We start from the raw sequence: 15,413 nt of genomic DNA on the forward strand, positions 1-15,413 counted from the left end.
AAAAACTAACGTGTTACCGTTTTGCCAAGAAATTACAATTACAACATTTTTAGATGTTCAGGATCAAAATTTGCAAATAAATTCTCGCATACTCTGAGATAACGCCCTAAAAGCCATTGGTAACCACGTGCGTAGCTCGTTGTTTCTGAGCAAATGAAAGAAATAGCATTCAAACCAACTTCACTGGCAGGTAGATATTGATCCATTCTACCCCATAGCGTTGTTAAATAACATGAAAATCCATTCAAATGCTCAGAAACAACGAGCTACACACATGGTTACCAATGGCTTTTAGGGCGAGATCAGAAGTTATGCGAGAATTGAATATTATATTTATTTATATTGAAATTTTTATGACCGATAGTTTAATGAATCACTCTCAGTGTGCCACTGGAAGGAACCGTTGAAGATGGATTCTACAGCTCGAGTCTCGAGATGATGTTTACGTTTACTACGCCGAGTAAACATAAGCAGCAAACAAAAAATCACTTGCAACGAAGTCGTCCGCGTTCCAAAACTCCTGTGAATTCTTAACTTTTAATAACCTTTGGCAAGCTTGATCGCGAATTTCATTCGCCGAAAACATGACGGGATTAATGGTGAGTAACGAAAGATTTTTAATTCATAGTTTTCCAATTTTGTTTTCCCTACCATTTCAGTTGGATATGGACGATCTCCTGTCAGATCTTCACTCGCTCAAGATTTCAGCACTGAGCAATGCGGCGCGAATTTCCCCTCAGGTTCGTGGTCGGACAATTGGCCCCGGATGTCCACGGTCCAGTCCGGAAAAGCACGAATGGATTGAGTCGAGTAACGTTTTGAGTGAATGCAATCGGAATCTCGAAGGGGACACAAAATTGGCTCCGAATCTGAAGGTAACGATTTCGAATCGAACCGATGGAAGTACGCCAAATTCCCGGAAGGTGGATATCAGCGAATGTAAGGCCGTTTCGTTCCAAATGTACAGCCAGGAGCTGGAACGGAAACGGGTGAAGGATATGAAGAAGGAACTGGAACGGAGACAAGCCAGGATGCGGGAGGCGGATCGATTGCGGGATTTGCAGCACGAGGAGAGGATGAAAAAGGCTGAAGCGGAAGCGGCGCGAAAAGCCCAAGAGGGGGAACAGAAGCTGATGGAAGCGATCCGAGAGCAAGAACGTATTTCCAGAGAGTTTGAAGAGAAGCGAAAGGCGGAAATTGACGAAGAGAACCGACGACTGGCTGAAGTTTCCCAGCAGTTGAAGCGGAAAGAGGAGGAAGTCAGAAAGAAGCATGCCATGTTCGATGCAATCCGGTCCAGCCAGGTCAACTTCCGAAAGCTGACGGATGTCTTCACAAAGACGCTGATGGGAATCGATAAAGAATACTCGGTTCAGTTCAACGCTCAGAAAAAGACGGTTCAGGGTTTGGTGAAATCCTTCGAGCAGCTGCTTCACAATGTCAACGCCGCCAGAGAAGTTACCCAGCAGGAAGTGGACAAGGCGGCCGAGCTGTGCAAATCGATGGACCAGACCAACGCGGAAGTGGTAGAGATAATGAATCGCATCCAGAAGGAAATCGCCGATCGTTTACAGAAGGAAGAACAGCAGAAACAACAAGAGCAGCAAAAAGTGGCCGAAGTGGCGCCAGTTCCTGCCCAAGATACGACCGACACCACTCAAGTTAAACCGGTCACTCAATCAGCAGCACCAATCCAATCGGATCCCCTGGCCGCTTTTGCATCGCAGGAGAGTCGAGCGTTTTACCGGGAAATCAAGACCTTTTACGAGCAGCACCAAACTGCGGTCAAAGCTCTGCTGGATGATCCTTCGATGAAGACCTATCGGTTCAATTGCTCCAAGGTGATCAACACTCCCGTCAATACTATTTCCGCCGTCAGCCGGGAGCACTTCGTGGACAAGTTCAACAAGTTGGACGCTTTTCTGTCGGGCCAGCCGGCCAAAACGGGCGATGTTTCCGTTTCGATCAATGGGCATCCGCTGGGAAGGACCTACTGTATGATGCTGATGGCCAAGAAGTTTGTTGTGAGTTATTATTCTACATTAATGCAAGGCTGGTATCAAGTCTTGGTCTTTTTTTTCGGGCAAGAGGTCTATATTAATAGTTCTTATTTTCAAGTCCCTCGTTCGCTACCAGCCACGCAAATAACATTATAGTTTGAAATTGTATAACCATTTCGCATTTTTACAGGGCCATGCCGATTCTATGATCAGTAGTAACGCCCCCGCAGCGTTCCCCTTCGCGGCCATCATCGTTGCGCTGTGGCAAAAGTACCCAGAGTTCGGAAAGTTCTTCCTTGCCTATCTGCACAAGGAGTGTCCCTATCTGGTTCCTTTCTTTTTGCCCCAACTCGAAGGTCAAACCCAGGAAGACTACCTCAAATCCATCGGCTACCGGTTCACGGACAATGTACTGGAAAAGCAAGACCAGTATCTGAAGAGAGTGACCGGATTCGCGCGGTTGTACGCGGCCGTTGTGGTTACCAATCCGAGACGTGGCGAAACGGCTGCACATCCGCACGGATTGGAGTGTGGCTGGCGCTGGCTGTGTAACATTCTGAACCTAAGCCCTCTGCCGGATATCTGTGCCACGGTTATCACGGAATTCCTACAGACGGCCGGTGCCTCGCTTTGGGCCAACTACGGCAAACAGTTCGTCAAGGTGCTCAAGGTGATGCAGGAACAGTACTTGCCGGCGCTGAACAAGGTAGACGAAGGAGGCCCCAAGGCTCGGCTGGAAGGACTGATTGCCAAAATCACAGCCGAAGGAAAGATCGATCGGCCGGAAGGGATGCTAAGTCCGGACTTTTGGTGATAATTCGTTGGTAAGAATTCTGTATATTGTGCGCGCGTTATATGACTAGCTTATTTATTCGTTGGATGCGAATCATACATGTAACTAAAAGCTAAGAATGGTCCTTTCTTTTTTTGGAGCGAAAATTACATTATTATAAACATATTAATAAATACTATTGTTTAACATTAATTTATTAAGAGAAACTCCTGTGTTATGCCTTACTTTGAATTACCTTATACAAAGAACAATATATCTAGCGTTCACTTGATTACTTCTCTGTCAATAACTGCTTTTATGTCACTTACTTACTTGATACTTGATGGGCTACAGTTCGCTAAGATGAATCTGCGCCGAATGGATGAGTCTTCTCCACTGGGCTCAGTCCTGGACCAATCGCTTCCAGTCGCCCTGAACGTTAAGTGCCCTTAAGTCCTCCTCAACCGCAAAAAGCCATCGTGTGCGCGGCCTGCCACGAAGTCGGCGGCCTCGTCCGGGTTCTCTGTTGAATATTATCTTTGCTTGTCGTTCTTCCGGCATACGGGCAACGTGACCAGCCCAACGCAGCCTGTCGTGTTTTATGCGCTTGACAATATCCACCTCTTTATACACTTGGTACAACTCGTGATTCATGCGACGCCGCCAGATGCCGTTCTCTAGTTTACCGCCGAGTATTGTTCGCAGCACTTTACGTTCAAATACCCCGAAAGCTCTCCGGTCGACTTCCTTCAATGTCCATGATTCATGGCCATATAGGACAACCGGAAGGATCAGTGTCTTGTATAACGCGAGTTTTGTTTTCGTTTGCAGGCCACGGGACTTCAGCTGGTTACGGAGCCCGTAGAAAGCCCGACTCGCAGCTGCAATACGTCTTTTCACCTCGCGGGTAACATCATTATCAAATGTCACTAGTGTTCCAAGATACACAAATTCTTCCACAACTTCAAACTTTGCACCACCTAGCACCATTTCGCTACCACTAACACGTCCGGACCCACGTTGACCACCAGCTATCATGTACTTCGTTTTTGTGGTGTTGATCGTGAGCCCAATCCTCGCTGTCTCCTTCTTGAAAGGCACGAACGCCTCTTCCACTGCCCGACGGTCAATCCCGATGATGTCGATATCGTCCGCAAAGCCAAGGAACACATGAGAACGTGTGATAATGGTACCGCTTTTCTGCACACCGGCTCTCCTGATAGCACCTTCGAGCGCTATGTTAAACAGCAAGTTAGAAAGAGCGTCACCCTGTTTCAATCCATCTAAGGTTACGAACGATGACGAAATCTCGTCCACCACCCGCACACTTGATTTCGATCCATCAAGCGTTGCACGAATCTGTCTAATCAGCTTCGCCGGAAAGCCATGTTCGGACATAATTTGCCACAACTCGTTTCTCTTCACTGAATCGTGCGCTGCTTTGAAATCTACAAACAGATGATGAGTCTGCAAGTTGTACTCCCGGAATTTATCTAGGATTTGACGCAGGGTAAACATTTGATCCGTCGTTGATCGGCCCTCTCGAAAACCAGCTTGATATTCGCCGACAAAGGACTCCTCATACGGTCTCAATCTGTTGAACAGAATTCCAGACATGATTTTGTACGCCGAATTAAGGAGTGTTATTCCTCGGTAATTGGCGCACTCCAGTCGATGCCCTTTCTTGTACAGAGGGGAAATAAGACCTTCCAACCAACTAGTAGGCATTTGTTCCTCCTCCCATATCCTCAATATGATACGGTGAAGGAGTTCGTGCAGCTACTCACTTCCGTGTTTGAGAAGTTCGGCCGGGAGCTCGTCCTTCCTTGTTGTTCTTCAGCCCATTGATAGCTTTTTTTACCTCATCTAGCGTTGGAGGTTCCACAGCCTGTCCATCGTCATCGATTTGAATTCTGCTACCAGATCCACTTCCATTATCTCCGTTCAACAATGACTCGAAGTACTCTTTCCACCTGGCGGCCACCATTGTTTTATCCGTCAGCAAGCTTCCTTCACGGTCGTTGCACATGGCGAGAGACGGCGCTGTTTTTCTCCGCACACCATTTACGGACTCGTAGAACCATCGCATGTTGTTCTGTTCCATAGCTTCTTGCGCCTGAGCAATTACTGCCTCTTTATGCTCCTTTTTCTTTCTGCGATGGATCCGTTTTTCGGCTGCCCTTGCTTCCTTGTACCGCTCTCTGCTCTGACGGGTACCAGACACCAGCATCCGGCTTCTAGCCAAGTTCTTCTCGTTCGTCATTCTCTGGCACTCCTCGTCGAACCAAGCGTTCTTTGGTCTCCGTTGAGCAGTACCTACCACTTCTCGCGCTACTGTGCTCACCGCTCCGTGGACTGACTCCCACAGATCGCTGAGGTTGACGCTTTCGTCGATTTCGCTAATCCGCTCGTCGAGCTTTTGATGGTAGTCCGCTGCTACACCAGCTGCTGACAGGCGTTGGATATTTAAACGCAAAGATTGTCGATTTCTAGAACTCGAAACGGTTGATAATCGCGCTCGAATTTTGCTTACAACGAGATTGTGGTCTGAGTCGATATTAGGACCCCTGAAAGTTCTAACATCGATGACATCGGAAAAATGTCGACCGTCTACCAGAACATTGTTGATTTGGTTGCAAAGTTCGCCATTTGGGTGTTGCCAGCTGTGCTTGCGGATACCCTTGCGTGCAAAGTAAGTGCTACTGATGGCCATCCCCCTGGTGGCACAAAGTTCTTCTATGTCACATTCGACATTTTTGTCAATTTCGAGAATATCTTGTAGAAACCAAGTTGTTTTGTCACATTGGTAATTGTAACCGCATAACAGTCACAATGAGATAATACATGAGTCTCGTAATGAAGTTGCAATGAAATATCTATCAGAATTATTTTTTGATCATTCACCCAATAGACCGATACACGAGTTCAATATTTGAGAGTGATTCCAAGCAACAGCACCAAAATTTGGTAAATTTTTTAATTCATTTTTTTCTATTGAGCTGAAACTTTGCACAGTTTTCCAGTTCCATCTAAATCGTCATTTTCCGATATCAAATCTTCAAGTTGAGTCACGACTAACTTTTCAAAAGGGTGTATGTGAAAATGGTTCAAAAATATTCAAAAAGCTGCACAGCAAAAATGGTTCGTTCGATTGTTAGACAACTAAAGAAACAAAGTTAGACAACTAAATAAACATTCCAAAAAAAATACACACAGTAAAAATTTTTTTTTTTTGCATTAAAAAACATAATTTTTGACACAAAAACTCAAATATCTCAAAACCCTATCGGAATACCAACGTAATTTTTTTGAGGGAAAACGGTCCATTATATTAGCTATCTACCATAAAAATTTGGTGATGGTAAACCAATAAACAAAAAAGTTATGACATTTCAAACATGTCACAATTTTCACATTTAGTAGAAAAAAATTTTTTTTTTCGGTGTTAATTATTACGGGAACCGCAGTTTGTTGCTGATTTTATTGTTAAGGGCCTTGTGTGAATTAAACAAGTCGTTTTCATGTATTCATTAGTATTATGTATATTATATGTATAAATATTATGTATATGTATAAATATTATATGTATATGTATATATGTATAAATTAAAATGAATTAACAGATTACACGAAAATATTTTTTTTTTTACCAGGATATTTTTTTTAGAGTATGATCGATGAGTTTCTAAATGTTATATATAAACTTTAAAAGTTTTGGATTTGGGTATGCGTTATGAGATCATGAAAACATTTTATTAATACTTATTTATTTATTTATTGTTATTCAATTTTTTTACAATATCGAACACTTTTGCATCATTATCAGTACAGTTCGAGTATAGTTTTGCTTTAATTTTATTTTCTGACAATGGAATGAAACAGTGAAATTTTTGGGTTCCTTGGATCGCTTTCGCGTTATTATATTGCTCGCTGAACTCTGATGCCGTTAATTCGTACTCTTCAGTAGTAGTAAAACAAAATGATAATTTTGTTAAATCTTCTTCTTTTCTGCGATTCGCCCAATCAAATAGTTCTTTTGCAGTTTTAATTGGATGCTCACGTTCTTTGGCTAAACTTGCTCTTGTGGCCATGCGCTTTATGGTTCCTCCAATAGCATCACAAGGACCTTTGCCATGTGACGTAGCAAAGAAATGCCATTTTGCATCAATTCCGTACTTTGATTTAAATTGACATAGGCTCGAAAAATTCTTACGGTTTTTGTACTGCGATGCTGCTCCATCAGACATGAAATATATCTTTCTGATTTCTTTATCCTTATCAACGCGTAAAACGTTAATCATTTTGGCAATGAACAAATTTACAGATACTGAGTCGTGTCTTAAATCTTCGGAAATTACAATAAAACTAAAATGTTCAATTTGCGTACTTCCATTGAAATAAATAACGAATGGATGAATTGTAGCTTGTTGTACGTTCCAGTGATGGGACTGCACTTCATCTTGCAATACAAAGCTATAGTTTTCAGAAAAATCACAAATGACTAAAAATTCACCTTCTTGTAATGTATTTTTCGTATTTTTTAAAAAGCGGGATTGCTCTGTTTTAATAAAGTCGTGAGGAATTAAACTTTCTAATTTCAAGCAAAAAAATGACACAAACTCATATACAGGTTTTACAATAGTTTCTAGGTCACACCTATCCGTGGTCACCCATTGCTCAAATGATAACTGATCAATATAATTTTCTTCAAACTCAGCGAATAAAGTATTTTCCAATGATGAAGAATCTGGACAATCCGAACAAGATCAGCAATTTGATGTTGTATTTTCACACAAAAGACTACCAGTTAACATTTTAATATCCTTTGATAAATTGATTCTTTTCAAACTATGTAAGATTAGGTTAATATTTTCGTGTGTTGTGCACACACAAACATTATGTGTTCCTGAATTGGATAGAAGCTTGCATTGCCTTGGACGAAGGCTTGCAAATGAGGAAAAACCTACCTTAATATTTTCGTTAATTTCCTTGAAGCGTGTATACGCTTCTTTCAAAGTAGTCATCATTAATCGTTTTTGGATTGCTTGACGCTTTCCATCTTTTTTTACAGATACATAATCTTTTTGGCCAGGCATAGCTCTACTTACTTCTTCGTCTTCAAAATATTGAATTATTTTTTCTTTTGTCTCATCTGTTAATGAAGTACTCGACCTAGCATTTTTGGTTGCAAGACAGTTATTTTTGAATTGTTTTGCCTCTTTTGCTGTTTTTCTATTGGTTTTGAACTCATCAATGGCGTCTTGAATAGACCACGAGCTTGGCAGCATCGACAAAATCAATAATTTTTCTTTCCTTGTCGTGGCTAGATTCGAGAACCTTTCCTTCATATTCATAATTACCTCATCGTAGTCTGTATTTTCCACATTCTCAGGTCCTAATTTGAAGAGGTTTCTTCGTGCAGCTTCGTTGATTTCACGGTATTTTGTCTCGGGATAATTGACGTAACCCATCTTCGTCCATTTAATCGGAGTTACTTTTATTCCAGCTATCCCTTCGTTGAAGCGTTCGATGTTGACCTTGTGGATGCACTCATCTTCTGATTGATTTGTTGAAACAGATGTCGCTGATGGTACCGTGGCAAGACTATCTGCACTTGGTACTTCTGGTAACTCCTCAGTTGTTGTCGGTGCATCTAGTAATTCCTCAGTTGTTGTTGTTTTCGAACTTCCTGCAACCTGATCCACCGATGATGTACAGATTGCCCGTTTGTCAACGTTTAAACGGCAGGACGTACAAATGCGTAAATTTGTATTCAATGTAGACATTGGAGCATAACCAGCCGCTTTCAGTTTATCTATGGTGCTTTCGGTGAGATTTCGTAGCTATTTCGAACACTTTTTTTCTGCAAACGGCCTGCAACAGTTGAAAAAGCGACTACTCATGTTGCTCGTTAGATTTTAATAAACAAAATCACTTTTAAGTTTTTACTGACTAGTTTGGTGTCGTTTGCTTGATTGAAAAAAAAAATTACAATTAAATCTTTTATAACCATAGTGGTAGTATATTTTTAGCTTTTTCGTGAGTATGTTCATGGTATGTACCTATCATGTTTTTGATGTTGTTGAAGTTACTCGCTTTCTACCAAATATGATTAACAAAGTCTATTCTCTACCAAGGCGGGTATATACCCAGGTGTAATCAGATTTTAACTTTGTGGAGAAAACCAGCGCCGAGAAAACCGACCTGCTTTACGTATACTAGATCACCTGGGTATAGACCCGCCTTGTTCTCTACGAGGTAAACTTTTTGCAGGTAAACTAGTCGTATACCTGTATAGAAAACTTTTTTTGTAGCTTTTGTCTTCAATATTGGATTTCTTAGAGGTTTCTTTTATCAAAAGGTTTCAACACTATTGAGAGAATTTTTCTTCAGTTACGTACAATAAAAAATATGACACTATCAAGACTTTAGATCACAACACTGGATCGCGTCTAACTTTCTAATAGATGCTATAATAGTTATGAATAATTAAATAAAATATCATGAAAACAACTTGTTAACCTCATGTGGTACCCTTAACAAAAAATTCAGCAACAAACTGCGGTCCTAAAAAAATTAACAATGAAAAAAAAAAAAAATTTCACTAAGTGTCAAATTTGTGAAATATTTGAAATGTCATAACTTTTTTGTTTATTGGCTTACCATCACCAAATTTTTATGGTAGATAGCTAATATAATGGACCGTTTTCCCTCAAAAAATGACGTTGGTATTCCGATAGGGTTTTGAGATATTTGAGTTTTTGTGACAAAAATGATGTTTTTTAACGCAAAAAAAAATTTTTTTTTCTATGTGTATTTTTTTTGGAATCTTTATTTAGTTGTCTAACTTTGTTTCTTTAGTTGTCTAACAATCGAACGAACCGTTTTTGCTGTGCAGCTTTTTGAATATTTTTGAACCATTTTCACATACACCCTTTTGAAAAGTTAGTCGTGACTCAACTTGAAGATTTGATATCGGAAAATGACGATTTAGATGGAACTGAAAAACTGTGCAAAGTTTCAGATATTTTTGAAATGGTCGATCAGAATCGACTTGCATGCCTCCGTGGAATCCCTCTTGACGTTTGAGCGGTGCCGTGTTATTTACGTGACCATGGCAACTAGTGAATTCGGACCGCTCAAACGGCAAATTAGTGAACTTGTGCATTGGTCCATTAGCTGTACAAAATTTCAGCATTAAGGTGATTAATTTCTCCGGAGATTTCATTTTAACTTTTTGCACAATATCAGTCATTCAGTTGATGGCTGATGTACTAAAACCTGGGAGGGAGGCACCGATATTACACACGAAATATGACACAAAGTTATTTCGAATTGCAAGAAAACTCCAGCTTGCCAACGACAATCAAGGCAGACTTGATGAAAATCGCTAGTTTTCTTTTGTTGTGTTCCTTCGATCGTTATAGACAAACATGGAAAAAGGGCCAAAGTTTTCTGTGCATTTAATTTTCGTTTTTATTGGAAAAAGTAAAATAATGCGTTTTTGAACACTTTATATTCAATCAGAATAAAAGGTGCTATTGTGACATTACTTTTGAAAAAGCATGAATAACTTTTCAATCGATTTTTTGTCACATTTGATGAAATGCAAAAATACGTTTCAATCAATTACGCACTTTTATTATGTTTGTCAATTGTTTTACATCTGGGCTCACAGTGACAGTTCGTGACAGCAGAATCTCGGCTCACTTTGACGTACATAAATTTCGTATTGGTTTCTCCTAAAGAAACTATAAGCAAAGAAGCGAAATGTTCCGATTGGAATTCCAAGTTTACTGTCAATGTCATTCCAATCGAGCAGGAGACTTGTCAAACACTTTTTCACACAAGCTGAAAACGGCTCACACAAAAATGTTACCGCCCACGAAAATTTTGCTTCTTCTGAAGTAGCATATTTTCTGAATACTTGAGTGTCGGTTGCAATTTCCATGCTTTGCATGAAGAATGCTCTACTCATTACATTGGTTTTCCACACATTCAGTCAATTTTTAATTCGTTACCCAAACCTGTGAAAACTCAACACATAAAACCTGTGACTCACTTTTGGCGTGGGATTCAACATTGTCAGTGCTGCGCAATAGATTTGGCATAGTTGCTAGCTGATTTATTTTGAATATGATCAGATTTCGTCTCTTTCGCAGAGTCTAAATTCTCTTTAGTTTCTCCCACCCTGAGTAAAACTATCAATATCAGTTGCGAACAAACAATGGATCAGTGACAACCAACACCAGTGATGCGACATCGCACTCTAGATCATAATCCACACTATTAATGTTTTTCAGTGACCACCACACAGTTTCAATCCGTCTGCAGCACTATCAAGAATATCGTACTTATAAATTGCCATTTTATTTGCTTAATTTAAGGCTAAACTTGACCCATCAGTGATATCCATAGTCTATCGCCATCAATGCACAGGTGATGGAGTAGAGAGCATGATGTTGATGTAATATGGAATGATCCGAATTGTATCGCAGTCGGCCTGTACAAATCAGCAAATTTCAAGCGTTGATAGTGACAGCAAGCAACTCTGACTATAGGGTTTTGTTCTTCTTCGTCGTAAGCGCTACTATTCTTCGTATCAAACTTTAAATGTTCCACTACGGCGGATATTCAAACTTACCTGCAACATAGATTCATTATCCAAGTGTAATTTTGTGAAAGCTGTTATGGTTTGTACACTTGTACACCAAAAATGCAATAAAACTACTGTATTTTGGTAAATAACTTCAGTTTAATTATCCACTTTGCACTTTTTCACCGAAATCGCATGGACGAACACGATTTGAGAGAAAGGCTTAGCGATCGACTGAGCCACACCACTTTCCAACACAAGTTTCTTCCCGCCCCCGTGGGTGACTTACTTCGCCGGGCACTTATTTTCACTATGGAAAACCTTCGTACTTCTTCACTGAAGGATTTCAACTGCCGCGTATAATTGAGAATGTAAACAAAGTTTAATCCGTCGTACTGAGAAGAAAAAGCTTGTGCGCATCAATGTGTGCGCGACGCTCGATGTAAAAATACGGTTTCTTTGATTGTGTTGTTTTCGCTTTACTGTGAGCAAATGCCATAATTGTACGGTCAAAAGGAAATGTGTTCATATGTTTGGGCTGAATTTTGATAACGAACAATGAATTTTGAAGGAAATTAATATATTCCATCATGCTGAAGGAATGGAGGTAGATGCCAGTAGATCTATATATTCAAGTAACTGATTGCGACGGAGTTGAAAACGATACAACGGACTGAGAATACGGTAAGATGCATTTTCTTTGCATTATTTCCAAAAACATCAAGATTTATCAAAATATTATTGTGCGATGCTAAAGCCGTTTTGAGAAAGAATTGTTTAGCATCGGTTTGTGTCAGCATCATTCACTGCATTACTGGGAAAATTGCAGTTCTCACTGATCAATGCTTAATACGATGGATACGCATCGGGTGAGGTTATGGATGGAGCGTGGTTGATGAGGGCCATCAATAAAAGTAGAGATGGGCTCTCTGGGATGGAAGTGGCTGCACAGCAGCTCGACTCCATCATTGACTTTACGTCCTCGAAGTCTAACATCAGCAAGGACCTCAAGCAGGCCCTGTTCAGACTTCGTAAGTCGATGTTGGCGGCCAAGCAGAACCATGCTGAACCCATGGCGACTGTGGCAGCGGCAGAACCCGTGGAATTGAAGGTGCCGAAGTCTACCCAGACGGAGCCCTTCGTTTTCGCGGGTAGCCCCAAAAGTGCGGAAGCGAATGCTTACAACAAGCAATCGCAGAAGCGTGCGAGGCAGCCGTCAGGGGAGGAGCTACCCGGCGGCGCTCGCAAGGCCAGGCGGATATTAACCCCGAAAGTCGCCCGGATAAAAACGTATCATTCAGTGAATGGAATAAACCATTAATCTACAATATAACGTATTGGATACAATACAGCGTATTGTAATTGAATGTCGAAGCAACATTATTCTTGTTTGGATATACAATTCAAAAACAATATAATATATTGTAACAGAACACTGTATTGTTTTTTATTGGTTTTATACCTTACAATTTTGGTCAAATTCCTATTTTCGCGTAAAACAACTCTTGCTTTTTTCTATGTAACTTTGCTGAAAGAAGTAAACAAAACAAGTTCAGAAAGCAAGAAATGTTGGGTGAAAAATATTCTAAATGTAAAAATAAGTAGTTTTGTAGAAGTCACTTGACATTAGCTGTAACGACGAATGCAACCATGATAAATATCTTTACTTCTATAAAGTTAAAATTATTTTGCTACTTTTGGCACGAATATCCGGTAAGTTGGGGGACAATCCATACAAAATACAAATTCTATACTTTTCACCACTAATTGAAATACAGTTCGTTGAATTGTTTTGTATTGTACAACAATACACGAATTGCTAATCAAGACAATACATGAATAATATATCGTATTGTATTTTCAAAATGTATGTATGAGAAAATATCTAGATTTGTATTGTTACGATACTTAACCACCCATACATTATATTGCAAAAATCTCATATGCCGTACAGTGAACTGTTAAAAACAATATATTGTACTGTAATTGTATTGTCATTTCACAATATACTGTATTGTGTTTCCAATATATTGAATGGTACTGTTCCAATACGTTATATTGTTTTTGTATTGTATTTTTTATCCGGGCGGCAGAAGTGCCGGAAAATCGGACCCCAGCCAGGCGTCCCGGAAAGCCGAGAAGGGTGGGCCCGAAAAGGCTGGCCCCTCACGGAGTGATGGGAACAGGGGGTTGCGACCTTTGAGAGGTCATCAATCGCCACAGGTTAGGGAAGATCAGGGGGTGGAAGGCGATGCGCAGTGACGCGAAATTCGCAGATCTAGGAGCCGACGTAAGTAGTGTCAGACGCACTCGTACAGGTGAAATGATCCTCGAGCTTAAGCGCGACAAGGAGCGCAAGGGCGCCGCCTACAAAAGTTTGGCGGAAGAGGTCCTTGGCGAGGGTGTCGAGGTGAGGGCTCTGACGCAGTCAGTGACTCTGAATGTGATGAACCTTGACGAGATCACCAACGCAGAAGAGCTCGTCACGGCACTGCGGCAACAGTGCGAGATTCAGGTGCCCACCGCTGCCGTTCAGCTACGGAAAGGTTCGGCAGGTACCCAGGTGGCCTTAGTACACCTACCTGTGGCGGACGCAAATAAGTCCGCTGAGGTAGGTAAGATCAAGGTTGGTTGGTCAGTATGCTCACTGAACATACATGAGCAATCGATGAGCTGCTTTAGATGTAGGGAACCAGGACACAAGTCCTGGGGCTGTAAAGGCCCTGATAGGACCAAGTTGTGTAGGCGTTGTGGTGAGGAAGGTCATAAGGCACTAGGCTGCAAGAACCCTCCCAAGTGCTTGATTTGTTCCGGGAAGTCCGTGAACAACAAGCATCCAACGGGAGGCTCAAGGTGCCCGACCTTCAAAAGAACCATAAACGAAAAGTCACAGTGCAGGTAACGCAGCTGAACCTCAACCGTCACAATGGTTCAGGTTCAGCTGCGTTACCTGCACTGTGACTGTATCAGTCAGTTGCTGAGTGACCCATACCGAGTACCCGCCGGCAACGGCAGCTGGGTCGTGGATGGATCCGGAAAAATGGCGGCAATAGGGACGACGGGTAAATACCCCGTCCAGGAGTTGTCTACTACCTACGAGGGCTTCGTGATCGCCTAGGTAAACGGGGTCCTCTTCTGTAACTGCTATGCGCCTCCGAGTTGATCGACCGAGCGGTTCACGCAGATGCTGGACTGTATGACGACCGTGCTGACAGGGCGAAGGCCAGTAGTAATAGCGGGTGACTTCAATGCCTGGGGAAGGCACCAGGTCCGGACGGAGTTCCGAACCTGGCCCTCAAAGTCGCAATCTTGGAGGCTCCCGGTATGTTCAGATCTGCTATGCCTGGACGAGGGAGTATGATGGAAGATGTGTGGAAGAGGCAGAGCCTGGTACTATTGCCAAAGGCGGGGAAACCACCCGGTGACCCATCGGCGTATAGACCAATATGCTTGATTGACACGGCGGGGAAGGTGCTCGAGAAGATCATCCTCAACAGACTGTTGAGGTACACTGAGGGTGTAAATGGTCTCTCAAGCAACCAGTTCGGCTTCCGGAAAGGGAGGTCCACCGTAGACGCTATTCTGACGGTTAAGAAAACCGCTGAGATAGCACTCCAGCGTAAGAGGAGGGGTATTCGCTACTGCGCAGTAGGAACGCATTTGATAGTGCCAGTTGGGCGGCTATTGCTGATGCGCTCCTGCGTCTGGGGATACCCGAGTACCTGTACAAGATTCTCCGAAGTTACTTCCAGAATCGGGTATTAGTCTATGGCACAGAGGTGGGTCGGAAGTGCTTTCACATAACCTCAGGAGTCCCGTAAGGTTCCATCCTGGGTCCGGTGTTATGGAATGTCATGTACGACGAGGTGTTGAGATTAAAATTCCCGGCGGGTGTGGTCATCGTTGGCTTTGCCGACGATATTACGCTGGAGGTCTACGGTGAATCGATCGAAGAAGTAGAACTGACTGCAGCCCACTCGATCGCAATTGTGGAGGAGTGGATGAGCTCCAGGAAACTGGAATTGGCTCACCACAAAACTGAGGC

General features: G+C 42.0%; 1 protein-coding gene across 1 annotated transcript; it reads left to right on the forward strand.

Moving 5' to 3' along the window:
- The first annotated feature begins 430 nt into the window (after positions 1 to 430).
- LOC5573261 (nucleoporin GLE1) lies at positions 431 to 2,966 on the forward strand. Its single transcript, XM_001654422.2, has 3 exons — positions 431 to 599; positions 660 to 2,024; positions 2,191 to 2,966. The coding sequence occupies exons 1-3, from the start codon at positions 585 to 587 to the stop codon at positions 2,812 to 2,814; spliced, it is 2,004 nt and encodes a 667-aa protein (XP_001654472.1). The 5' UTR covers positions 431 to 584; the 3' UTR covers positions 2,815 to 2,966.
- The last annotated feature ends 12,447 nt before the right edge of the window (positions 2,967 to 15,413 follow it).

The sequence above is a fragment of the Aedes aegypti genome, chromosome 3, assembly GCF_002204515.2.
Source record: "Aedes aegypti strain LVP_AGWG chromosome 3, AaegL5.0 Primary Assembly, whole genome shotgun sequence".
Classification (NCBI taxonomy): domain Eukaryota; kingdom Metazoa; phylum Arthropoda; class Insecta; order Diptera; family Culicidae; genus Aedes; species Aedes aegypti.